This window comes from Delphinus delphis, chromosome 20, assembly GCF_949987515.2.
Source record: "Delphinus delphis chromosome 20, mDelDel1.2, whole genome shotgun sequence".
Classification (NCBI taxonomy): Eukaryota; Metazoa; Chordata; class Mammalia; order Artiodactyla; family Delphinidae; genus Delphinus; species Delphinus delphis.
In genome coordinates, this window is record NC_082702.1 from 52,314,321 (window position 1) to 52,342,253 (window position 27,933).

The 27,933-nt window shown below is 45.1% G+C and overlaps 1 protein-coding gene across 1 annotated transcript in view; it reads left to right on the top strand.

Moving 5' to 3' along the window:
* Nucleotides 1-373: 373 nt before the first annotated feature.
* GAN (gigaxonin) overlaps nucleotides 374-27,933 on the top strand; it is a 54,990-nt gene continuing 27,430 nt past the window's right edge. The window contains exon 1 of the mRNA XM_060000445.1: nucleotides 374-722. Coding sequence (XP_059856428.1) covers nucleotides 556-722 — 167 coding nt within the window. The 5' untranslated portion in view covers nucleotides 374-555. The remainder of the gene's footprint in view (nucleotides 723-27,933) is intronic.

The following is a 27,933-nucleotide window of genomic DNA, read 5'->3' on the forward strand; positions in this document are numbered from 1 at the left end:
AATCCGCAACAACACTAAGATATCATCTTCATTTTGCAGACGGACAAATTACGGATGGGCACCTTACCCATGGTAACACAGCTAGTGAGTGGAAGAGCCGAGACTCGGATTCAGACTCACGGCGCCAGAGACCACGGGCTTAACCACCGAGTGCCAGCCTACCCGCACACCCCTCCATCGCTGCAGCGATCGCTCTCAGCGGCGGACCGCGCCCGGCACCGCCCGTTCGGCGACCAGCAGCTCAGTAGGAGGAACGAGGCTTCGGATTGGCAGCCTCCGGCGACGCCGGGGAAGAGGGAGGGCACAAAGGCGCAGGGGCGTCGCGCAGAAATGACGCAACACCGCGGCTCCTTAAAGGCGCCGGACTCTCGAGCGGCGCACGGCGCAGGCGCGTTCCGGAGGCTCCCGATTTTGCTCGCATCGCTGGGAGCCGGCCCGGGCAGACGGGCGCGAGCGGGCTGTGCAGACGGGGCGTGCGTTGGACGCGGGCGGCTCGAGGGGTCCGTTTGGGCGGCGTCCGGAGCCCGACCAGCGGGCTGAGGAGCGGGCGCCGCGATGGCCGAGGGCAGCGCAGTGTCAGACCCTCAGCACGCCACGCGCCTACTGCGAGCGCTCAGCTCTTTCCGCGAGGAGTCCCGCTTCTGCGACGCGCACCTGGTCCTCGACGGGGAGGAGATACCGGTACAGAAGAACATCCTGGCGGCTGCCAGCCCGTACATCAGGTGAAGAGGGGGCCGGGCGGGGCCGCGCTGCCCGGAGCCCGGGGGCGGGGCGAGGCGGGCGTGTCCCCGGAGCCCCTGGTCCCCACCCCCCAGCTGCCGGGGTCCCTCTGGTCACCGCTTAGCGCGGTGTCCCTCCCGGCAGACACCCCGGCCGGGCCCCACTCGTTGCCTCCCCGCAGGACAGCTCCTATGGCTTCGGCCGGGCCGGGCCCGTGCCCCCCACAGGACCCCACTCCCCCTGGAGTTGACCCCGGACCTCAGTCCCCCCGCCCTCCCTCCTCGAGTTCCCACCGCCCGGCCCTGGCCGGGGCCTCAGAACCCCGGAGGCCCCCAGACGCCGTCCTGGGCCGGACCCGGCCCCGCGACCGCGAGCAGGGCTTGGGCGGCGCCCGGGAAGAGCTGCCTCCTCGCCCCGGCCCAGCCCGCGGATCCCTGGTGAAGTTTGCCGGCCGTTCGCCTCCAAATCGACACATAGTGGGCCGGGCCCAGCGCCGCGAAAGCGGCCAGGGAGCGTCCCTTCCGCGGAGAAGCCAAACAAATACCTCCTCTCCGAGTGTTGGCAGAGGGAAAACCCTGTCGGATCTTTTTCTTAGGATGGACGATCCGACACCCCCTCCCCCCCAGCCCCAAGTTCTTCGCAAAAGTGACTTTCCACCCTTTGTGGGAACTCCTTTTAAAGAGAAGGGTAGTGCGTTATAGACGTTAAAGTAAGCTGTAGCACATTTTAAAAGACTTACTGTAATTCTCAGGATGCTGTTACAGCCCGAGGACCATGAGATTTTAGCGACTTACAGAAAGCATTTAAAACAAAGCTTAACCTGGTTTGCCAGCTCAGCTAACGAGGTGAATTAAAGGTTGATAGGACAGTGCTCATACAAGTGTGTCACATCTTGAGAGGGCTCTTATGTTACAGCAACTTTCTTGCAAACTGGGTTACTCTTTCAATAAAAAAAAAAAAAATGCTAGAAGCTGGAGAAACTGCCTAGTAAGCTGGTTAAATATAGACTAATAGTAGAGAATGTCACTATAATTGACAGGTCAGAAAAGGCAAAATGATGTGCGCTGCATTCTTAGTGCATTGTCCTAGCAGAACTCGGCACACAAACTGCATTTTAACCTTTGCATTGGCAGACATTTGTGCTAAGTCAGAAGCAGTTCAAGCGCTCTGGTAACTTCTGGCTCCTCCTGGCTCTCTTAAATCCACTTGCACTCTTTCTTTGTGGATTTAAAGGTGCGGTTGGGGTGAGTTGTCATTAGTGTGGATTTAGATTGCCAACATGACAGATATCTCATAGCTGGCAGTTCAGAGCTTTGAGCAGTCAATATAAAATTGGCATCAGCAAGCCAGCGTCTTCCCTGTATCCAAAGTATTCCCTGTTTGGGGAAATGGTTAGGAAAACTACTTTAGATGTATTAGTGTAGTTTTGTAAGTGACATCCAGCTGGCTTAAAAGAAAATTGCAAATCACCAAATACATGCTCTCTATTCCCTTTCCGTGGTTCATTTTTCTCCATAGCACTTGCCACTATAATATACCCTATATTTTATTCATTTACTTTGTGGATCTTCCCCACCCACAGTGTAAGCTCCAAGAGGCCAGGGACTTTCCTTTCGTTCATTACCGTATCCCTGGCACACAGAAAGACCAGTGCCTAGTGGTTAGCAGATGGGCTGAAGCAGGGACTGCCTTCCTTTATGCCACAGAAGACTGGACATGAGAGGACCGGCCCTGGTGCGTTTCCATTTCAGATGCTCAGTTGTCCCTGATTGAGAAGAGCCCTGCACCTGCTTTCTGCTCCCAGCTTTCACTCTTCTGCGAGTTGTCCATAGATGACTTCATCTTGGCTTCAGCTCACTAGTCTGATAAATGAGGGATAAAATGCGTCTTCATCTCATTTAATCTTTGACCCACACTGTGAAGAAGTAGGTAATAGTGCTTTGAGCCGCTCACAGGTCTGCACACAGGTTTCCAAAGGTAGTGGTATCACTGCTATATCTGCTGAATTAGGAAAGGTGGGGCATCCGCTTGTGACGTGGTGGCACGTACGAGAATATTTAGTAATGTGAAATGTTATTTAGACTAGCAGTATTTTTTTTATCTATTTTTAGTTTTTTTTTTAAGATTTATTATTTATTTATTTATTTTATTCTTGGCTGCGTGGGTCTTAATTGCGGCACGCGGGATCTTTGTTGGGGTACACGGGATCTTTCATTTTGGCACGTGGGATCTTTCGTTGCGGCGTGGGCTCTTTGTTGCGGTGTGGGCTCTTCGTTGCGGTGCACGGGCTTCTCTCTAGTTGTGGCCTGCGGGTTTTTCTCTCCCTAGTGGCGTGCAGCCTCCAGGGCATGTGGGCTCTCTAGTTGAGACGCGCGAGCTCAGTAGTTGTGGCGTGCGGGCTTGGCTGGCGCGCGGGCTTGGTTGCCCTGCGGCATGTGGGATCTTAGTTCCCCCGACCAGGGCTCGAACCCGTGTCCCCTGCATTGTAAGGCGGATTCTTTACCTCTGGACCACCAGGGAAGTCCCGCTAGCAGTAATTTAGATGTGAAATATTACTAATCGTAGTAGCAGAGCCTAAAGGGACTTCAGACCCCTCTAATCCAATTCTGTTACTTTCCAGATGAAGAAGTGGTGCTCGGTGGGCATTAGCGATCTGTATTACAGTGAGGTTATTAGCACTTAATGGTTGAACTAGGATTAGACCGTAGGTTAATGACACCTAGTCTCCTACTCGTTTACCATACCAAGCTACAGCATTACTCACATGTAACTATTCTTTACAAGTCAGTAAGCGGTAGAGTTTACACAATATGTTATGATTTACGTGCTTATTAAGTACTTTCACATGCTGTCTCACTTTGATTTTCATTTTCAACCATCTTGTCCAGTAGGCAGGGCAGATATTTTTGACATTTTACAGATAAATATGAATTAGTCAATATGTGTTTTTTCAGTGACTAATTGCTGTAACTTTATTTGACTGTTGAAGTGGTATATTTGTTCTTGGGTTTCTTTTAAAATTATCAATCTCAAGGCTACTTCAAAGTAATGTGACTAATTTGTGTTACTGCTTAGAAACAAACTTTAATTTTTGACACCAATGATGTTGGGCTTTTATAACATCTTTGTTTTGTTTGAATGGAACTTAAAGAATTCTGTTGAAACAAAATGAGTCTGTATGTTCTAGAACTTGATGTTTCTCATTTTCCCTTGGGAAGCTGAAGCATTTAGGTCTGTGATATCATTAATATAGGGATTGGGAGTTCAAAAGTTTGGTAGTCTCTGAAGTTTTATAAAAATCTGAGTTTTGTTTAATGTCTTCAGTCAGCCTGGTTTTAGTAACTGTCATAGGGGTCTGAAGTTGTGCAGTTTAGAAACAATGTTATATATTGCTTCTGTATCATCAACCAAGGGAACCAATCCAGCACTGTTGCACTAGGAAGTAAAACAACTCATTTGGCATACTTTCTACTAAATATAGAAGTCTTTTAGCCTTACTGGTTTACTCTTTTCCTGTGCTTTATCTTTGGTTTAACATTTGTTTTTCCTCCGGGTCGTCTTAGCAATCATACTGCCTTAGAAACACTTTCAGTATAAAAGGAAAAAGCCAGAAAAAACCCAAGTTCGGCCACAAAACCCCAGTGATAACCTGAAAGAAGATTATGTAGGGTATGTGTCACGCAGCCTAAGATTCAAATGCTGCAGGGAGGACAGGCAGGAGCTTCCATAGTTCATCACTCACCCCAGTAAGTGGGAAGCTACTTTCCCAGCATGCCGTCTGCCCAGCATTTTCTCATGATCCTGAATGACATTTTTCCTTTGGTTTGTTGGGAAAACAAAATCTAAATGTAGCTGACGACCTTTAAGAATGATGACATTGAATTCATAGCTTATAACAACGACCCACAGCAACCCTTTCCTTTCTCAGCAACCCTGAGACCTTCTGGGAAAGGTTCCCTGAGGCTTATAGGAAATTTCCTTTTCTCTTGAATATTGCAAAGTTTGCTTTGCTTCATGTCTGAGGCTCTTCTCATTCTGGCACAATTCCCTTGATCTGATGTGGAGTTCAGACTCCTCTCTTTCGTGAGCTGTGGTTCTTCGGGGGTAATGTATGTGAAAGGATTTGGCAATGAATTGCTGTGTGATTCTGCAGTGGCATTATAGTGGCTCTGTACAGGTTCCAGTCCCGTATCCACTTTTGGGAATTTTGTTTTTTCTAGGGAATCTGTTGGAACGTGAGTTCGTTTAGCTTTTAGTCCTGGAGAGTAAAGGAAAGAGAGATTCCCAGGATTTTGGGATCCTTTGATGAGTTAGCCAACAATAAGAATGGCAGTTTTTGCCCTTGTTTTTTGAGAGAAAGCTGGTCTAGTGGGGGTGGAGTGGAGGCATTGGGCCTAGAATCCAGCCTGGATCATCTTGGACAACTTTTCTGGGCCTTAGTCTGCTCATCTGTGAAGTGAGGTTGATTGGGCTCCGTGCTGTTTTCGGTCCTCTTGTCGTGTCTGTGTTGTGGGGAGGGGGTCTGTCTCTGTTCTTACGGCTTTACTGTATCATGTAAAGTTTTGTTGCCCATTGATGTTGAAGCCTTTCCTTTGCCCTGTCACACAGGACGTGGTTGGGTATAAATCCAACCCTGTAGAGTTGTTTTGTAACAAGCATTTATTTTATGCTGTTAATCTGGATGCTTTCCAAGGCCTAGTTATTGATGAGCCTGTTTTGCCATTTAAATCTAAAATTTGACTCATAGATGATGCTGATGAAACTTCTTAAGGAGATGGTTGTGATCTCTGTAGGAGTCCAAGTTTCATGGTGATGCAGAAATTATCATCCTTTCTTTAGGTACTTGAAATCTGCCCTGTATTTATGAGCAGTAAAGTCCACTAGTGTTGTCTGCTATGTGCAGAGCAAGCTGTCAGCCCCCAAGCCCCTTTTCTTTCACTTATGCTCTGAGTTCATAGTCACCTGTGTATATAGCAGCTCATGAGTGATTGTCATAAGGGTTTTGTATAGCGATTGTAACCTGTTAAGTTTCTTAGTTCTCAAGGGTTCAGCTAGAAGCTCCCGGTCTGAGACTGTTGCTGAATCCTGAGCAGTCTTTAAATCAAATCAGCCGTACCTACCGCTTGCTATCCTCTGATGGTGATGGGAAATACATTAGGCCTGAATATCTTTTGATGGATCTAGGCTTGTTTGTTTTTATCCACCTACTATAAGGCATCCCTTACAACTGCTTAAAAAGATGAAATCTGTCCTGAAGGGCTTACAGTCCCATGGTTCAAAATGATCGACTCCATCTTTCTCCTCCTCTTCCTGCCCCCCTCCTCCCCTTCCCTTTCCTCCTTTCCCTCCCCTCCCCCTCCTCCCCTTCCCTTTCCCCTTTCCCTCCCCTCCCCCTCCTCCCCTTCCCTTTCCCCCTTTCCCTCCCCTCCCCCTGCTTCCCTTCCCTTTCCCCCTCCCCCTCCCCCTCCTTCTCTTTAGTACTTGCAGTCATATTTGATTAAACCCTTTTCTTAACGTGAGTTTTTCAAAACCAATATTAAAGTATGTTCTCTTTCAGAAGATCAAAGAAGTATTTTCTCTGGGCTTCTTAAGGAAACTAAGAGCTTGTGAATTGGAGCTCTAAGTTTAACATAGATTACTTATTTCAGGTGAAATATATGTGTTTATTTGTACAAGGCGGCGGTTGCCACTCTTAGTAGCAGTGAATGCTCTAATTCTGGACAGGTTCTCGGAAGGTTTCAAACAATGAAACAAATCAATAAAATTCTTGTTAGACTAGTGAATCTAACATAAAGTGAAGTGTTGAATGTTTAGATTTATTGTAGAACTTTCCTGAGGGTTGTCATTTTGAGTGATAGTAATGTGATAGAAGTAAATCCTAGCTCCACTGAGCACCAGCTGGTCAGTTCTCCCCTTTTACCTGTGCCCTCTGACTTTTACCTCTTCTTGCAGTGTGTATTTTCCTCTGCAAGTCCTCTTCAGTGTTCTTAAAGTAATTTTCATTATATAATTTAGAGAGTGAAGCAAAGTGCTTTTCCACATAGAAAGGTTGGTTCCTTGGATTTACATTTGGGTAATAGAGACTGAGCATCCAGATTACAAAACCGCCTTATCCGTTGTTTACACTGTTAGTCGGTCTGTCTCATGATATCAAAGTGAGGCTTAAAATCTATAATCCATAAAGAAAACATAATTAGGACAAATAAGGAGTTGTTTGGATTCATCCTTCAGAAGGATACAAATCTATCATTTTGTGCACTAGAGCTATAATATAAATGCATAATTTTAAAGTGGGAATCCTAGGTTAAGGGTGGAGGTGTGGGGGTGTGGGTGTGACAGTTGGCAGGTTAGGGCTGCAGCCTTGAATTTGAGTGCTTCCCATGGGTCCTCTGCCTCCTAAGACCCGATGAGTCCAAAGAAGGAAGGAGATCAAAGATGGCAGCTGTAGCTCTATGGAGGGTAAAGGTCGTGTGTCCATCTAAACGTCCTCTGTCACTCAGGTGGAGTTCTTGACCCCCATGCTCAGAAGAGCAGAGACTGAAGTCGTTTTCCTAAGTGTTGCCAAAGAATATCTTCACCACACAATGATCTAATGTCTCGTGTTTGCTGCTTCCATTTCTCTGTGGGAGTAAATTATAATTATTTTCTTCTTTTCAGAGAGTTTTAGAAAAATAGAATGCTTAGGGAAAAATGAGATCTTGGTGAAGTATTTTGTTAGATAAAACAGTTAGCCTTCAGGCAGTAAAGCTTTGGGAGGCAGCACATATCAGGTGGAAGGGGGGAAGACTGGTTTTTAAAAACAGACTGTTATAATGGGATATAGACCAATACAGTGTCCTTCATTTTTCTGTTTAGAGTTAATGTGCTAATGGATACAGAACCTTAAATGTACATCTTTGTTCATAGGTATTTTGTGATTCTCTCAACTACGAAGTATTTTGTTATCTTTTTAGGAGCATTTTTAAAGACCATTTGACACTTGTGATTTTTATGTTAACACGGTAAGATGAGTAGAAATATTGTAAAACATAGTTTGATAGTCATATTCGCATTCATCATTAACCAGTTGCCTATGCCTCTGAATAATTGTAAATTGTCTAGTACTGTTGAGTTCAAAATATTTTCAGACTTTTGTCACTGAAATTGTTTATATGAGTCCGTCCCTGAATTGGAGGAAACTGCATATTTAGGGTTTGAGGTTGGGATGAGTCTCTTCTGACACTTAGATCACATTCACTGGGAGTGGCCGGCAGTGTGAGAAAGGTGGAATTGAGAAAAGCCATGGGAATCCTTAGAAAGAAAGGTCATTGATCACTGATTTCTATTCTTTCCTCGCTGGAGCCCACTTCTGCTTCAGGGATAGAATTGGAGGCCAGCAGAACCCAGGGTTTTCTTGAATATTCCATTTGGTTAGTCAAGGGAAGAGTTTCCCACCTCCGTCCAGCTTTTCCTCCTGTGCTAAAGCTGGTATGGGAAGTTCAGATTTACCTCGCAGATTAGAGACTTCTTTCAGGTGTTGTTGGTTGGTTGGTTTGTTTATTTTCCTGCCTGACTTCTTAACACTGCTGCTTGTATGAGCAGAGCTACCAACTTTGTTCCTTGCCCAAAAGGGAGAATCTCTGTTGCTGGCCGAGAGGGAGCAAAATTCTCATTTCTCTCACCTCCTGCAGTGGAACAGGAGAAGAATAGGTGCTCTGTTCCCTTTCCTTACTGTCTGTTTTCCTATTGATAGGAAAGGGAACTATGAAAAATGTGCACTATTGTCACGCTGCTGGTACATTCTTTAGAAATGTCACCACCACCTTAACCCATATGCTTGTGGGATTGTGCTCACCAATAATAAAGTACAGTTCAAGAATTAGCATTGTCATAATGTTGAAATGTGTCATGTATTAATTCATGATGGAGTTCCCTGTCAAGGGACCTTACATAACTAGTGTTGACTAATTAGGATTAATCATTCCTTCAACAAATACACAGGAGACACTGGGTATCAGCAACAGCTGGGTGCTGGGGGGAGACGGGCAGGAGTTTGTATTTCATCGTTTGCAGAGTGTTACACCTTCCCAGGCTCCATTGTCTTTCTTGTGTGCTGGCTGCCATTTGAGTGTATATTCAATGATCTCGCACAAACACTGTCAAAACTGAGACTGAGCACGTGGAGATCAAAATCACTCAACTTATTTTTTCCACCTGTGTGGCCAGTAAAGGAAAGAAACATAAAGCTAACAGTTTTTAAATTATCTTTGACGTTCACTTAATTTTTCACTACTGTACTGTGTAGTGTGGTAGTACCAGAATTTTAAGAATGGGAAAAGAGGGCTTCCCTGGTGGCGCAGTGGTTGAGAGTCCGCCTGCTGATGCAGGGGACACGGGTTCGTGTCCCGGTCTTGGAAGAACCCACATGCCGCAGAGCGGCTGGGCCCGTGAGCCATGGCCGCTGAGCCTGCACGTCTGGAGCCTGTGTCCCGCAACGGGAGAGGCCACAACAGTGAGAGGCCCGTGAACCACAAAAAAAAAAAAAAAAAGAATGGGAAAAGAAGAGATTGACTTTATTTTTGGAGTAGTCACTTCTGAAAGTCTGCTCTAAAAAGTATAATTAAGATGTGGCACATAACATACAACGGAATATTACTCAGCCTTAAAAAGAAACGAAATTGAGTTATTTGCAGTGAGGTGGACCTAGAGTCTGTCATACAGAGTGAAGTAAGTCAGAAAGAGAAAAACAAATACAGTATGGTACCACATATATATGGAATCTAAAAAAAATGGTTCTGATGAACCTAGTGGCAGGACAGGAATAAAGTTGCAGACGTAGAGAATGGACTTGAGGACACGGGGAGGGGGAAGGGTAAGCTGGGACAAAGTGAGAGAGTGTCATGGACATATATACACTACCAAATGTAAAATAGAGAGCTAGTGGGAAGCAGCCGCATAGCACAGGGAGGTCAGCTCGGTGCTTTGTGACCACCTAGATGGGTGGGAGGGAGGCTCAAGAGGGAGGGGATATGGGGATATATGTATATGTATAGCTGATTCACTTTGTTATACAGCAGAAACTAACACAACATTGTAAAGCAATTATACTCCAGTAAAGATGTTAAAATAAAATAAAGAGTATACTTAGGGCTTCCCTGGTGGTACAGTGGTTGAGAGTCTGCCTGCCGACGCAGGGGACACGGGTTCGTGCCCAGGTCTGGGAAGATCCCACATGCCGTGGAGCGGCTGCGCCCGTGAGCCATGGCCGCTGAGCCGGCGCGTCCAGAGCCTGTGCTCTGCAACGGGAGAGGCCACAACAGTGAGAGGCCCGCGTACCGCAAAAAAAAAAAAAAAAAAAAGAGTATACTTAAATGACTCATCTGATCATTCGCTACTATGTTAGTAACTGCAATTAATCACATGTACAGAAACAACTTTTTAAAATAGAATTATTTATTTATTTTTGGCTGCTTGGGTCTTCGTTGCTGTGCGTGGGCTTTCTCTAGTTGCGGTGAGCGGAGGCTACTCTTCGTTGCAGCGTGAGGGCTTCTCATTGCGCTGGCTTCTCTTGTGGAGCACAGGCTCTAGGCGCGCAGGCTTCAGTAGTTGTGGCTCACGGGCTTTAGAGTGCAGGCTCAGTAGTTGTGGCTCACGGGCTCTAGAGTGCAGGCTCAGTAGTTGTGGCGCACGGGCTAAGCTGCTCCGCAACATGTGGTATCTTCCCGGACCAGGGCTCGAACACATGTCCCCTGCATTGGCAGGCGGATTCCAGAAACAGCTGTTTTTAAGTAGCGAGCATAGATCCTTGGCCAAGGTTTCCTAAATGCTCGTTCATTCATTAAACTTTTCTTGAGCGTTTACGTGTGGTGCTGCCGTGCTCTGGGCTTTCAAGGCTCCGGCATCTGCGGACTCCAGCTGGGGAGGCAGACAATGAAGAGGCCTCATTACAGAGAGACGTGAGGGATGGACGTGGTTGCCGCCGTGGATGGGTGAGAGGAACACTGCTCTGAGGAAGTGCCGCTTCACCTGAGATCTGGAGGAGAGCTTCAGTGTGAGCAGAGCTGGGGGCGGAGGGGCAGGGCACCGGGAGCAGAAGTGCTGCGCTCTGGAGACAGAATCAGACTGGCACAGCCAGGGGGGCGGAGAACAGCAGCGTGAGGAGATGATGAGCGGCAGGTAGTGTGGCAGGAAGCCAGACTAGAGGGGTAGCGGGGCCTCGTAGTCCTGAGTTCAGGTTGGCACGTGCACTGCTTGCTCCCCAGCAAGATTAAACTTTCGCGGGAACGTCTCCCAGAGGGGCTGTGTGTGGGGAGCCAGCTGGGGAGGTGGCGGGTGTGGGAAAGGGACCTCAGAATTTTTTCTGACATGGGTTATTCCATGCAAGAGAGTTTAGGTTTTATTATAAGGCTTTAGGTTAGGCATTGATGGGAGTCATTTAGGAGGGCACTGCAATGGTTCTGACAGGAAATGAGGGTGCCCTGGGCTAGGGTGGGTCCGTGGACTTGGAGTGAAGTGGCTGTAGTAGGGAGATTAGCAATAAGACTTGTTGGTGAGAAAAGGGAAAGACCCAGGAGAGCCCAGGGTCACTTCCTCAGTATCCCCAGTGACCAGTGCTTATCATCACTTACTGTGGGTATAAGGACAGCTGTAAAAGACTCTGGAGTACAGGATCTGTCCTCAGAGTTTACAGCTTAGTTGTGGAGGCACAAAGTGCAGAACCAAGGCTCTTTTAATTGCACAGACACTTCTAGCCATAGGAGTTCCGAGGAGGAAGGACCCCTTGCGTGATCCCGTAAGGTTTTGTAAACAGAATTGAACACGGCCTCGGGGAGGAGTTGGAGGTGGGTGGGTGGGCGGGTAGGGGAAGAGGGGGGCAAGGAGAAGGGTTCAGGTGAACAAAGGTTTGAGTGCGGGGGCTTGTATGCACCCAGGGTAGTAAGTATACTTCCCCGGGCTGGACTGGAGCCTTGGCTAAGGATGGGGGCAAGTGCTGGTGGACGGGCAGGTCAGGACGGCATTCCCGAGTGCCAGGCTAGTTCGCTTAGATTTTTCTTTTTTTTTTTTTTAACGTCTTTACTAGAGTATAATTGCTTTACAGTGGTGTGCTAGTTTCTGCTTTATAACAAAGTGAATCAGTTATACATATACATATGTTCCCATATCTCTTAGATTTTTATTCAGTCTTTCACCAGTAGTACTAGTGATAGAAACAGAGCTCTGCTTTAAGAAGGTGACTTGGAGGTTGTTTGTTCACAGGACCGAGACGGGGACCAGAGTTGCTTACGGATTCAGGTCAGCACCCCGTGGTGCTGTCCCGCACCGTGTCAGTAGTAATGACCGAGGTCGGGATTAGAGGAAGTAGCAATTGACTGCTAATGGATGTGGGAATTAGGCTGAGGGAGAGGGAAGAGCTAAGAGGTTTTGAGGCCAGCTGCTTAAGAAAAGTGGTGAAGGTAACATCTGTCTTCAATGTGTCCTATTCAAGGTAGCATCGCCCTATAAACCCCTTAATTACGTTCTATGGAGTGTGACACTTACCTGCGAATGTGTGTGTTTCTCACCTCTGCCTCTCTTGACTTCCTGCTTTTTACTGGCAGAGGAATTCCTGTTCATCCTTCAGGACCCGGTATCCCTTCCTTTGTAACATTTTCCCAATTCTGCCAAATAATCCCTCTGTCCTACAGGCTTCTCTGTAGTGTGTGGCGTGTACCTTCAGTGTACCACGTGTCAGTGCCCCGCTGACTTTTATTCAGTGGGGAGAAATAGAACAGACAGATGGACTGGGTGCTTTCAAAGCGTCCTTTATCTCTAGGGTCAGAGGCACTAAATCCATTAGTGGAAAGTCTGTAGGTAAGAGACTTGAGTTGGCTGCAGTCTAAGTACTGATGAAGAAGTAGAAGATCAGAGTTCAGGATGCTGTATACACTGCTTCCAAATAAGATGAAACTTTTGGCTGTGGCGTTTTACTGTATAGCTGAATATGTACTGGGGACTGGGGGAGAGGGGCAGAAGAAACCATCTTAGAGCAGATTTTAACCAGAAGAGAGTCTTTAGTTTTGTCCTGTTTCACATGGCGCAGTCAAGCTCAACAAAGTCCACTTCTGGTGCCAAGAGACCTGGGAGAAGGGTCCAAATTCTTTATTCAAAAGTAGTAGCTCCAGTGAGAGAGCTTTTGTCACAACATGACTAAAGAATTAATAGAGAAGCTTTCATTCCCTTGACAACATTTTGGAAGGCATTTTCAGCTTCAGGTTGTTTAGAGAAGTTTATAACAGTAGATTATAAACTAAAAAGGCGCCAGAAGCAGAAAGATCACTGTGAGATGCTGAAGTGCAACTCATCCTGAGCTGCCTCTCATTTATTAAAGAAAACTGAAAGGGGGTGTGTTCCAGGCTGTAGTTGATTTTTGGTTTTGTTTTCCTAGTCCCACTATCCTTTTTTAAAAAGAAAAAAAGAGCTTCTTAACCATCACTTAACACTTTGGTTTGAACTCCTTTGAAAGGATGAATACAGGGCTTCCCTGGTGGCGCAGTGGTTGAGGGTCCGCCTGCCGATGCAGGGGACGCGGGTTTGTGCCCCGGTCCGGGAGGATCCCGCATGCCGCGGAGCGGCTGGGCCCGTGAGCCATGGCCGCTGAGCCTGCGCGTCCGGAGCCTGTGCTCCGCAACGGGAGAGGCCACAACAGCGTGAGGCCTGCGTACCGCAAAAAAAAAAAAAAAAGAAAAGAAAAAGAAAGGATGAATACAAAGACAAGAATAAATTCTTACTTCTCCTTTGAATTTATTCAGGAGTTCCACTTTGCCTTTGAAAAGACATAAACCTTCCTTCTGACTCTTTACATTGGGAAGAGGGAACAGAAAGTGAGTAGAAATATGGACCTACTTCTGCAGTATGAAATTTCTGTAGTGTTCAGTGCCATGGGTGTACTGCAGCAAAGAAGACCCAGGTCCACCAGTTTTTAATTAGAGAAGACTTGTAAGAATGCCCCCCAGATCAAAGGGGCTTACTCTTGAGATGGTTATATATTTCCATGGACTCTTTTTTTAATATATATATAAATTTACTTACTTATTTATTTTTGGCTGTGTTGGGTCTTCGTTGCTGCACATGGGCTTTCTCTGGTTGTGGCGAGCAGGGGCTACTCTTCGTTGCGGTGCCTGGGCTTCTCATTGCGGTGCTTCTCGTTGCGGAGCACGGTTTCTAGGTGCGCAGGCTTCCGTAGTTGTAGCACGCGAGCTCAGTAGTTGTGGCTCGTGGGCTCTAGAGCGCAGGCTCAGTAGTTGTGACGCACAGGCTTAGTTGCTCCGCGGCATGTGGGATCTTCCCAGGCCAGGGCTCAAACCCGTGTCCCCTGCATTGGCAGGCAGATTCTTAACCACTGCACCACCAGGGAAGCCCTCCATGGGCTCTTAAGGTTAGAGGAGGAGCCTCTTTTAAACAGCATCTGAAAAATCATACCTGAGGAGAACATCTGGAACTATTTGACACGTTGAGGCATGAATGTCTTTCTTTTATTTCCAAAAAGTCAGGGTGTGACCAGAACAAGGAATCAGGCTTGTTTCATCCTAGAAGAATTTTTGGCTTCGCAAGTTGCTGCCTCATGATCCCGTCTTTGAACTCACCCTAAAATTTTAATATGCATTTTCAAACCTTGTCTTTTAAAAGGTAAATTTTATTGACTGCTTTACTTTGAGATGTACAAGAACTGGATTTAAATTTTAAGAATTTTTTATACAAAAAGTTTTATGGAAAACCCCATGAGGGTTCAATTATTTATGTCACCCTAAGTTCTGGTTCTGACCAGGGTACATAATATATTGTTACAGTTGTATTCTATATGTACATATTATTTCTGGTTCATCTTTTCATTTGAAGTCAAGTTGTGTCCCTCTTATATCTCAGTGTAATGCCCATAATCACTTTTAATAGCTATTTGTTATGACGTCATATTGCTGCACCATATAATTTGCTTCATCATTCCTCTTTGACATTTTAATTTGCAGTTATTTTTTTCTTCTGAATAGCCACTATAAACAAATTGGGGGGAAAAAAAGACTCTTGGTTGTTTTTTCTTTGTATTTTTTGTGGGTAAACCCACTGTGGGGACTATGTCCCAGGCATATCTGTTTCTGAAGATAGAAACAAATTTGTTCTTATTATATGAAACCAGATTACTATCCAGGAAGACTGGATTATCATATCAAGACCCTGGCAGTGTGTATCTGATTATTTTTTTTCCCCTCAGGTTTATTACCATTGCCTGGTCCCTTTTGCAAGTGGTTTCTCAAAGTTGTTACTATTTTGCATATTATTACTCTTTCGTTAGGCTGGATTTCGAAATGTCGTGTGTTTGCCATGGTAAAAATATGTAGAGCAGAGGGTTTGGCAAACTTTTTCTCTAAAGGGTCAGAAATATTTTAGGCTTTCCAGTCCAGATGTGGTCTCTGTCACATACTCTTCTTTGTTCTTATTTTTAACAACAACCTTTTAAAACATAAAAACCATTTTTAGCTCAAGGGCCATACAAAAACAGGCTGTCGGTTGTAGTGTGTCAACCGTGATCTAGAGTATTTAAAATTTGGACATAAAACCTCTAACGCTGGTGATCATCTTTAATGCAGTTTAAATGTCAGGTCATGATTTGCATGCTGGTCTTCCAGAGAGCAGAGGCTGGCCGTCAAGGCTGATTCTCCCTGGCTCCCTCACCTGCTCTCCCCTCCGCCCCCCGTATTCATCTCTTTCTTCTTGGGTGGTCTGTTGTGTATCCTCTTCCTTCTCCTTAAAAAAAAATTTTTTTTTTCCCTTCCTTTCTGGCTCCTTTTCCCGAGCATGAAAGTATGGTCAAGTCCTTTCCAGCAACCGGCACTTAGGAGATGTGCAAATGTTGAATGAATACGTCTGTTAAAAGCAAACATACTCTGCCTCCTCTTCTAACAAGTGCACGATTTCCTTGACTTTTCTCCAGTGATTCTTGAAGGAAGAGTCTGTGTATCTCGTCCTTGGTCTCACCTCCTGCTTCACTCTGCCCATAGGCTCGTGACTTCTCACTCCATTAAAACTGTTCTTTCGAAAATTGCTAAATATAATGGCCAAATCAAGTGAAAACTTTTTTTTTATTGAAGTAGAGTGGATTTACAATTTTGTGTTAATTTCTGCTATACAGCAAAGTGATTCAGTTATACATATATATATATACATTCTTTTTTTAAATATTCTTTTCCGTTATGGTTTATCATAGGATATTAAGTATAGTCCCTGTGCTGTACAGTAGGACGTTGTTGTTATTCATTCTATATATAAAAGCTAACATCTGCTAACCCCAAATTCCCAATCCATCTCTCCCCCAGTCCCCTCCCCCTTGGCAACCACAAGTCTGTTCTCTATGTCTGTGAGTCTGTTTCTGTTTCATAGAGAAGTTCATTTGTGTCATATTTTAGATTCCACATATAAGTCATATCATATAGTATTTGTCTTTCTCTTTCTGACTCAAGTTCAAACTTTTAAGTGCTTCTCGCACTTGACCTGTCTGCTGTGTTTATCACTCTAGGGCATTTTCTTGATGCTCAGGCTCTCCAGGCCTCTGTGACACCTTTGTCCCATTTCCCCCACAGTCTCCTTTTCTGGTTCTTTCCTCATCTGTCCCTAAACGTGATGTGGCACAAGGTTCTGTCTTCTCTCTGTACTCTCCCCACAACAATCTCATCAAATCAGCACCAAAGGTGCTGCTGCCCCCTCTCTTCTGAGCCCCAGGCCTGGACATCCGATGGCCAGCTACACGGCCACCCCTCACCCAGTCAGGTCCAGCTCCCTCTGCCCCCAGGCAGGTTGTCCTTCATTACCAGACTCTCCAGGAGAAACGGGGGAGTCCTCAGGGCGCCACCCTCTCCGTTACCCTCCTGGAAGCTGTCTCTTCGTTACCATCGCCGGCACTCGTGCTCTAGCTTCCATAATTCCTGAGTTGTGGCAGGATCTCTGCTGGTTCATCAGTCTCCCAGAGCTGCCACCAGAGTGATGTTTCTAGAATGTAATTAGTTAATGTTCGAAACTTCAGTGTCTTTGGGGATGTGGCTGATTCAGGCGCTGGGGCAGGAAGAATATACTATGTGCCTGGAGCATTTGTGCCAGAAAGTAAGGTAAAGAGGTGCTCAAAAGAAGATAGAGGCTTTTAGAAAGAGCACAGACTTGGCCTGAAAGAAGTCCCAACGGCCAAAGCTGGAATGATTTGAGCAAGAAAATGAATACCAACAACATTGGATTATAATCCGTAGAATAAAGAAATACCTATGTGTCTATGGATGAATAAATGGTTGGATGGATAAATAAATTAATGGTGGAGAAGAAACAGTTCTTTCTTACAGAAGAATTTCAATTAATAAATGTAGAAGAAGGAATAAGAGAATAGGAAATCATCCATTGAACACCACAGTAATAATGGAGACTAAAATTAGTGGACAAGAGTTTGAAGAGAAAAGGAATATTTGCATATTCTCACATTACCTCTTCTGATATATTTATTAATTACAAAGGGAAAAATAGTATCTTAGAGTGGAGAAACCTAACAGCACCTAACCAAGTGGCCAAGGTTAAGGTCAGCACATTGACACATGGTTAATAACATGCCCAAGGTTAATAGCATATTGACATCATGTTTTCCCCAATGTGATGGGCACAGCATCACTTTGGTAGTATCCCTGCCAGAAATGCTCAGCCTCAGTCTAATCATAAGAAATTAAACCCAAGTTCAGGGACATTGTACAGAATAATTGACCAGTGCTCACCAAAGTGTCAGGTCTTTAAAGATGAAGAAAGACTGAGGAACTGTCACAGGTTAGGGACATAACAACTAAATGCAGTTTGGAACCCTGGATTGGGTCCCAGAATGGAGAAAGGACATTAGGGGGAAAACTGGTTAAATTTGAATAAAGTCTATAGTTTATTGAATAGTACTGACCAGTCTTTATTTCTTAGTTTTGATCATTGTACTAAGATTATATAGATTACATACCAAGTGAAGTAACCAGAGAAAGACAAAGATCAAATGATGTTGCTTATATGTGGAATCTTAAAAAAAAAAAAAGATACAAATGAACTTATTTACAAAACAGAAATAGACCCACAGGCATAGAAAACAAACTTATGGTTACCAAAGGGGAAAGGAGGGGGGATATATTAGGAGTTTGGGATTAACATATCCACACTACTATATATAAAATAGATAACCAGCAAGGACCTAATGTAGTACACAGGGAACTCTACTCAATATTTTGCAATGACATGTAAGGGAAAAGAATCTGAAAAAAAATAGATGTATATATAACTGAAACACTTTGCTGTATACCTGAAGCTAACACAGCATTGTAAATCAACTATACTTTAATAAAAATTTTTTAATTAAAAATTTTTTTATTTTAAAAATAAAAAAATTTTTTTAAGGACTATGTGATTTATTAACAGTAGATATGCTTCATGAAGGGTATACAGGAACCCTACAATTCTTAAAAACTTTTTTGTGAGTTTAAAATTATTTCAAAATGAAAAGACTTTTAAGAAACTCCTCCTGAGTGTCTCCATTTCCCTCAAGGTGAAGTCCACATTCTTTTGCATGGTCCCTCGACTTGGGTTTGTTTGATTTTTTACAATTCGATTGAGGTTACTCGTTTTTGGCAAGAACAGCACATGAGCGATGCTGCACCCTCCTTGGTGCATTGATCAGGGGTCCGTGTTGGCAGCTTGTCCCAACATCAGTAGTGTTGATTTGATCACATGGTTAGAGATGATGTCCGCCAGGTTAATCCACTCCTTTTCTCTTTGTACTTAACATGTAATTAATGGGGCGAGACTTTGAGATTATGTAAATTTTGCATTCCCCATCAACCTTCTAGTTTTAGCATCCCCTTATGCTCTGTAACTATCATTCCTTCTGTATGTATTAGTCGGGCTCCTAAATTTTAGGCTTAAGCAGCTGGGTAGGAAATCGCACCGTTTACCACGATGGGGACAGTAGAGGGAGGAACAGGCTTTCAGCAGGTCGGGACAAAGACTTATTGTGGAACGTACAGGGTACTTTATCTAGAGGCTTCAGATGAGGGGGTTAAAACCCCAATTCCTAGAAATGACTGGTAACATTTCATTTTACTAACATTAAGACCATGGTTAGAAGTGACAGTTGGTCAGTTCCTCAAGGGTGGGGACCACCGGCTGGTTGAGATCCAGTTTCTAAATCCGTGCCCAGTGCCGGATGCTGTGCCCGGCAGTGAAGGGACTCGCTGTGCAAAACAGAGTCACCATTTTTATGGGTTTGGTCTCACTTTACAGCTTTCCCTCTGGCAATCGCTGCGTTTCTGCCAGGAGTAATTAAGGTCACCCGTGGTCGTGTACACCCACTGTCCCTGTGATATTTCGTGGATACCACCTCCCTCCCTCCCTCCCTGTCCGCTCCCCACCCCGCCCCAACACTGGCTCACAGTCTACACAGTTTCCTTGAGCTGTCCCTGTTTGAGGTGTAATTCACACTTTCCACGTTCTCTTTTCAGAAAACATCACCTTCCCTGAGGTAAATTTCTATTTTGTTCAAATCACATGACTGGAAGGCATATACTTTGTGTTTTCGTATCTCTTCCAGATAGTGATGTCATAGGATGTGGTTACTCAGAGCAGATCTAAATATGAAACGCTGTACTTCATCTTCAGAGTGGATGATGTGATAAGAGGAGGAAGATGGAAAACATTTTTGTGAATCCTCACGTGTTGTGTGATCAGGGAGCGGGGAGGTGGTCAGGGACAGATAGGACGGTGGCCTCTGCATCCTCTATGGTGAAGTGGCTCTGCTTCGGCTTCATTACCAGGGGCTGGTTTGGTGGGCTGACAGCTGGACAGCAAGCCTTTCCTTTTCTGGAAACCTTTCCTAACCTTTGCACTTCTCCATCACTCTGTAGCTCCTAGTTTCCCATGCAGTGCCCCAGTTATGGTGAGGGGAAGGCAGCTAAGCAGGGCAGGATGGAGCGCCAGGCAGTTAGGCACATTCACAGACGACAGGCCTCCCCTACAGCCAGTTTACATTCGGGCCTCAGCACAAAGGCAGATGATTGCGTCAGGGGCCTCTGGATAGTGGAACATTTGAACATTCAATTCTTGAATGCTGACTACAGCACACCCTGGCTCGGATGCTGGGGGAAAGCAGTGCAGACCAACCAGCGGATGCTGTACAGGGGAGCGTACAGATGCTTAGCTGGTGAACGATGCCCCTTCTGAACACTTGTGCTCATTTTGTTTCGGAGCCAAATGGAAACAGTAACTGATCATTGCAGCGTTAAAATCCATTGGTTCCCCCGCCTGGCTGTGTGCTGTTATCAAGTGCATGATATTTTTCAAGTGCCCATTCAGTATTGGACACTTTATGGGGTATGGAGGTAGAGCAGTGAACAAAACAAAGTCCCTGTTTTCATGGATGTAAACATTAAACAAATGCCTTCTATTAGATGGTGGTAAATTCTAGGAATAAAATAAAGCAGGGAGGGGAGTGGGGATGTTATTTTATTTAATTAATTAATTTATTTATTTTTAAAATTTGTTTTTGGCTGCTTTGGGTCTTAGTTGCTACGCACAGGCTTTAGTTGCGGCGAGCGGGGGCTACTCTTCGTTGTGGTGCAGGGGCTTCTCATTGCGGTGGCTTCTCTTGTTGCGGAGCACGGGCTCTAGGCGTGCGGACTTCAGTAGTTGTGGCATGTGGGCTCAGTAGTTGGGGCTCGTGGGCTCTAGAGCGCAGGCTCAGTAGTTGTGGTGCACGGGCTTAGTTGTTCCACTGCATGTGGAATCTTCCCAGACCAGGACTCGAACCCGTGTCCCCTGTGTTGGCAGGCAGATTCTTAACCACTGCGCCACCAGGGAAGCCCAGGGGCTGTTATTTTAGATAACAAGGTACCGGGCCGCTCTTTGGAGGTGTTCCTGGAGTAGAGACCTGAAGTCAGTGAAGGATTAAGTCTTCCTTCCACTAATCAAGGAAGTGGGAGGTGGAGAGAATATTCCAGGCAGGAGAGAATATTCCAGACCTGATGTCAGTGAAGGATTAAGTCTTCCTTCCACTAATCAAGGAAGTGGGAGGTGGAGAGAATATTCCAGGCAGGAGGGAATACATCAGAATAAGCTGGGAAACGTTTAAAATATACGTTGTCTTGGACCTGACATAATTGGTCTAGGACCTGCTTTTCTATAAAAGCTCTTCAGAAGCTTCTGGGAAGCAGAGCTACTCTTAAAATCCAGTAAAAGTATGAGTCATTCCAGGATCTATATGAGGAAAACAGTGTTGATGGTAAATAAGTAAAAACCATAATCCCTCTGGGTAAAAAGAATTGGAGGCAGGGCTTCCCTGGTGGCACAGTGGTTGAGAGTCCGCCTGCCGATGCAGGGGGTGCGGGTTCGTGCCCCGGTCCGGGAAGATCCCACATGCCGCGGAGTGGCTGGGCCCGTGAGCCATGGCTGCTGAGCCTGCGCGTCCAGAGCCTGTGCTCCGCAACGGGAGAGACCGCAACAGTGAGAGGCCTGCGTACCGCAAAAAAAAAAAAAGAATTGGAGGCAAAGAGAAATGAATAGAGGAAATTAAAGGAAATAATGAAGGGAAAGAAACAGTCTTGAACCTTAATGAGAATGCTATTCTTATACTAAAGTTTGACTCTTAGAATAATAGAGGACTGCGGCTCTGGTCCGCATTTCTACTTTTTCTTTGGCACCTCCTGCTCTGAGTGAACCAATGTCCTGCTGGTGGCAGTTTCCAGACGGGCCACACAGCACCATGCCTGTGTTTTCTCGTGGTTTCCTCTGCTCACTGCTTCCTGACTTTGCTCGGTCTTGTGGGAGGAGCATTGCAAGGATTAGTTAGCCTATGTAGGCTGAGGTGCTGTGCAAGGGGAGCTTACCTAGAGGTTGGCCGGTGGCACCTAGCTCATATCCCGCCGTGTGCCTCGGGATGTCCTTGGACCTCCCTCTGGGACACCTGGTCACGTGTCAGACATCTGTGTAAATGCTTTTCTCCTGTGTAGGTGGAATTCTTAGGTGGCAGGAACTGGGAGATAGATGGGTTCCTGCATTCCCATCCACCAAAAAGCAGGCCTTGTCGTGAGAGGATCCATCTGTTGATGGAAATATTACCTGCACATTTATATTTCATAAAGTTGACTGGGACTAAAAAATTACATTTTAAAAAGAGACTGTCTTTTTTAGAGCAGTTTAAGGTTCACAGCAAAATTGAGAGGAAGATAGAGGTTCCCCATATACCTCCTGCCTACTTCCGCTTCTCTTTGATTTCTGGAGTGTCCACAGTCCTGCAGGCATGGCCCTTTCGGTGTTGGTCGTCTTGCTCCTGGCTGTGTTGTATGAAGGCATCAAGGTTGGCAAAGCCAGGCTGCTCCACCAGGCCCTGATGAGCCTGTCCATCTCCACCAGCCAGCAGCTCATCGAAGAGACAGACCAGAGTTCTTCAAGCTCAGAGTCCCCTGCAGTCAGCAGAACCCACCTCAGGTGGTTCTTGTGTCCCTTCGGCCAGTCTCTACTTCATGTTGCTCAGGTGGTCATCGGCTACTTCATGATGCTGGCTATTATGTCCTACAACACCTGGATTTTCTTTGGCGTGGTCCTGGGCTCAGGTGCGGGCTACTACCTAGCCTATCCACATCTCAGCATGACTTAGCTGGTGACAGCTGTGCAGGCTCTGGGAGCTGGAGAGAGCTGGGGCCCCTCTTTCCAGACATTGAACTTCCAGCTTTTTCTTCTGTTGGCTGTTCTCATGGCATTCCCAGCTCCTGGAAACTTTGAGCTGAAGCCAGCATTTGCTCCCTGGAGTTCAGAGGCCACTGCAGCTCCTCAGCCAGGCTGCAGAGGGCCCAGGCATAGTCTTTCTGTGCCTTAAGAAGGCTGCTGTGACCAGAGGGTGGATGGAGAGACCAGAACCCGGGGGGCAGGTTTCATGATGATGGCAGCATATGCTGGGACCTGTTTCCCTTTCTTGGGGGAAGAGTGATAGCGACTAAAGGCAGAGAAGCAGGACTGTTAGCAAGGCTTTGACCTATCCTCCAAATAGAGTGAGCTTCTCCCATCAGACAGCGCTGCCTGCAGGAAGATGATACTTTAATGGCTTTAGGTGTCAGGGAGCTCTTCATGGCCTTAATGCCCCCCTCTTATTCTGATCCTCCTTCTGTGCAAAACCAAGAACTGCATTGAGTACTATTCAATACAGATGTTCTTTATTTATTACTTACTGCTCACCCATAATGATCTGGTAGGGAAACACGACTCATCCATTTAAAATACTGAGTAAGCCACAGGGGGTAATGACTGAAGATGCAATAAGCAGCCAAACCAACGCATTACACGAGTAGAGTTAGGCGGGGCTCTTCAGATATGTGAACCTTTTCACTTTCAAGAAAAGGGAAGAATAGACCCGCGGAGAGAAAAGTCACTGCTGTACACTGTAATGTCTACACTCAAGTACCTCGTGGGCTAGATGAAAGATGGTCTGAAGCTTTGAGAACTTAAAAAGAAATATATTTTAATAAATATATATTTTTAAATAGTCAACAAAACGCCAAACAGAACACGTGTAGCCTCCTCCATGCTCAGCATCGCCCACCAGAGGGGAGCCTTTGTTACAGCTGATGATGCTCCATTGATAACACCATCCCCCAGGGTCCATAGTTTACGTTGGGGTTCACTCTTGGTGTATATTTTGTGGGTTTGGACAGATGCATAATGACATGTATCCACCGTCGTAGTAACATACTGACTAGTGTCACTGCCCTGAAATTCCTGTGCCCTAAAGATCCTTTTTTGGTGTGGTTTTTAGGAGCTCACGAAGACAAAAAACGGAGGAGGGGGCATTTGTAAAACAGGCTCCCCACAGGAGCAGACATCATTAGTTGGGCCTCAGTGGGCAAATGCAGTGCTGAGCCCACGCCCCTCTGCTCTTGAGAGCTACCCAGGTTGAGGTGACATGAATCATTTGAAACCATGTGAGTAATGCCCCTGAATTTCCCTGGAGCTTCTGTAAAGCTTGACTCCTTGAGCATTACATTCTCTTGCATCCTATTTGAGGAGGTTTCCTTGCTTTTATTGGAGACAAGCTTTTGCGTCCCGGGGGAGGAAAAGTCACTTAGATGTCTTCTGTGTCACTGTTATATCAGATCCCGTTCAGTAACGTCTCCCGTGAGGAGGAGGACCAGGACTGATTACCTGGGGTGTTTGTTATGACGTTTAGACACACCGGACTTTTCCAGCAATGGGAAGCCAGTTAGAAGAGAATAGTATACAACCAGCAGAGGACTTTGCTCTGTTACACTTTTTTAAAAGTCGTAGACCTCTTTCATGGATGTAAAACTTTGAATCATGCCAGCTTCTTTATTAGCCAACAGCTTTTTTCTTATAAAACGTCTTTCCAGTGTTGTCAAGAGAAAGAAAAAGTGATTTTGTTTCACTTGTGTTTAAGTTTAATAGAACAGAAAATAAATGCTTGCCCAGAGGGTAGGTGATAGGAGGGAAAATGAACTTGCACTGCATCACCCACAGAAGGCATATTGTAAATCCTATGAAACTGATTGAGTTGGCTGGACTTTATCCTCTAGGACTCAACAGAATGTGTGTCTCCAGAGCTGAGTCTCTGCCTAACTTTTTGGTGTGTTTCAGCAGTTTAGCCCAGAAGTGCTCAGGGGTAGGGAAGCCCTCAGATCACCTTATTTAACCTCTTCTTTTTACAAATGAGAGAACAGGGGCAGAGGCGGGGGGAATGTTTTGCCCTAGAAACAGAAAACTGGGGAAGAATGTGATAGGCATGGATATTTATATCTGAACGCTGGAGGCCCAATCTTACAATATTCCCCATTATTTCTAGTTTTTTCAAAGAGCGTTATGAAATTCTCAAAGTGATGTTTTAAGTCTACGGCAGTTTCTAGGAGAGAGTTTGTAAATTGACATCACATAATAATAATAAAAACAAGGATTTTGTGACTTCCAATAAATTTATATATGACTCTATATCTTCCTGGGGTGGAGATACAAAACAGAAAAGAAGAGGGAGAGGGGCAATATTAGGGTAGGAGATTAAGAGGTACAAACTGTTATGCATAAAATAAGCTGCAAGGATATATTGTACAACACGGGGAATATAGCCAGTATTCTATAGTAATTATAAATGGAGTATAACCTTTAAAAATTGTGAGTCACTATATCGTATACCTGGAACTTATATAGCATTGTACATCAACTATACTTTAATTAAAATAAGAAAGGAAACAGAAGAGTTGATTTACTTCCTGATATATATGGACTAACTTTAGAAACAAAACTATTGGTTATTAACCCTTTGGCTTAGTTTTTTTTTTTAATTCATTAACTCATTCAGTCCAGTTCATTGAATTCTCAGTTATATGTGGCAGAGAAGATAGAAATGATGTTCAAGGTGAGAAAATTCTAGATTAAAAAAGGGAAAATACAGAGAAAATGTGTTGGTAGATATTGGGAAAATCAGGGTATTTACTGGAGGAAAGAAATGTGAAACAGAATGCAACAAAAACTGAAGGGATATAGAGATTTAATTGGGGAATGGGGGAGGGGGAAGTGAAGACAAGAAGAGGGAAAACAAGTCCAGGTTTGTAAATGAGAAAGGGATGGCAAGTATCCAGGCAGTGAAAGCAGGAGGAACTTCCCTGGTGGTCCAGTGGTTACGACTCCGTGCTTCCAATGCAGGGAGTGGGGGTAAGATCCCTGGTCAGGGAACTAAGATCCTGCATGCCCCACGGCAAGGCCAAAAAAAAAAAAAAGTCTTATAAAAATATTGGATCACTATAAATCGACTATACTTCGAATAAAAAATTTTAAAAAATAGAAAGAAGTGAAAGAAGGAAGTAACTGCAAATGACAGCAGGCTGTGAAGCAAGACAGTTTCACAGCAGGTCTGAGTGACTCTTCCTGTCTAAGACAGATAAGGGCTAACGGCCAACTTTCACTATGTTCCTGACAGACGGATGGATATCAGCCTCCTGAGACGTCACCTGCAGGCTGGTGATGGTCTGTGAATTGTCACCTGGCCATGATAATATAAGTACACACGGAGAGTAAAAGTTAGAAACTCTTGTAGCAGTTTGACAGAATAATTTTATGTCCGTTGAATCTAATAATAAAAGAGTTGGGGCCACAGGAATTCCCTGGTGGTCCAGTGGTTGGGACTCTGCGCTTTCATTGCCGTGGCCCAGGTTCAATCCCTGGTCAGCGCAACCAAAAAAAAAAAAAAAATTTAAAAAAGAATTGGGGGGCTTCCCTGGTGGCGCAGTGATTGGGAGTCCGCCTGCCGATGCAGGGGTCACGGGTTCCTGCCCCGGTCTGGGAAGATCCAACATGCCGCGGAGCGGCTGGGCCCGTGAGCCATGGCCGCTGAGCCTGCGCATCCAGAGCCTGTGCTCCGCAACGCGAGAGGCCACAACAGTGAGGGGCCCGCGTACCGCAAAAAAAAAAAAGAATTGGGGCCTGTATTTTATGTCTTTTAAATTTTGTTTTTTAATAACTCATTCCTTTTTTATTAAGGTATAATTGACATAGAACATTATATTAGTTTCAGGGTGTACAACATAATGATTTAATATTTGTGTATATTACAGAAGAGTCACCACAGTAAGTCTAGTTAACATCTGTCACCACACGTAGTTACAAAATTTTTTTTCTTATGGTGAGAACTTTGAAGATCTGCTCTCTTAGCAACTTTCAGGTATTCAGTACAGTATTATTAACTAGGCACCGTGCTGTACACTTCATCCCCATTACATTTTTATCGTATTTTACAAAAGATTCATCTGAGATGGGTTAGAAATACAAAAACACACATGGATACTTTGAGAAGCATCACTTAACCCCTTGCTACTCAGAGAGGTCTGGAGGGGTCTGCGTCACTGAGAGTGTTACCAATGCAGAAACTCAGCTCCCACCACGGACCTTCTGAAAGCTTGAGAAGCTCTGTGCTTCAGACCTTTCAACATTGAATGCATGAAACTATTAGGAAGTTCTTCCTTGTATTGATTCTAGCTCTGCTTCACTGTACCTGAGATCCTGCAGGAAAAACATCTCCTGTGACAGCTCTTCAGATATTTAAAGACTGCTGTTAATTCAAAAACTTATTTTACAAATCATTATTGAACATCTATTCTTCGTAAACTGACAGGCTACATTGTAGGGTTATAGTGATAAAGAGGACTCTGACCCCAAGGAACTTGAGGTTAATAAAGGAGAGAGGAAAGGGGCTTTGTACATAAATACCATCATACAAGACAGGACCTGATGATCCCACAATATCAAGTGCTGGGGAAATTGATAACATGAGGAATTCTTTTCACCCGCAGGGCAGTGAGGGCGGAGATGGAGCCTGGGGTAGGGCAGGTGAAGGGGAGCCACTGCCAGGCCGGCATTCGAACAGCTCCTAAGAAGATGGCAGGAATTGGACATGCGCAGACGGCATGAGGGCGAGATCAGAAGTGGGACCGAAAGATGGGAAGCTTGGGATCTGAATTTAAACCGTAATGAAAATAAGGTTTTATAATTTAACCCTCAAGACATTTAGAGACTTCAAGAGTACAGTGATTCATTTTTCATGGGCTTTAAAAAGGGTCAGACTTTATGGATCTGAAATGGTGAATGCTCATATTTAAAGGAGTCTTTTTTTCTGTCCTCTTAGCCATTGTCTGTACCCTGCCATCTGCTGAAAGAAAACCATACTCTTTAAAAGGAAGCATTTTTCATTGTGAAAACATGAGATAGTACAGTTGATCCATGAACAGCATGGGTTTGAACTGCACAGATCCACATATGCACAGGTGTTTTTCAATATTGCACGGGTTTACTTATACACAGATTAATTGGGGAAAAAATCCACGTATAAGTGGACCCATACAGTTCAAATCCATGTTTTTCAAGGGTCAGCTGTACACGATCTATGGTTGGTTGAGTCTGTGGGTGAGGATACGGGGGGTGGACTACTGGACTTGCGCATCTGCAGACTTTGGTATCCGTGTGGGTCCTGGAATCAGTCCCTCGAGGATACCAAGAGATGACTGTATAGTCATCTTTTAAAAAAAAATCCAGTCGCATGGTTGAAAAATAAAAAGGGGACACACTGCACGGTCTCTTTGTAACCCCTTTCCCCGTCAGCCTGGTCCCCCTCCTCCTGCACTGTCCACAGCCCATGGGCAGGCACAGCCAGCTCTT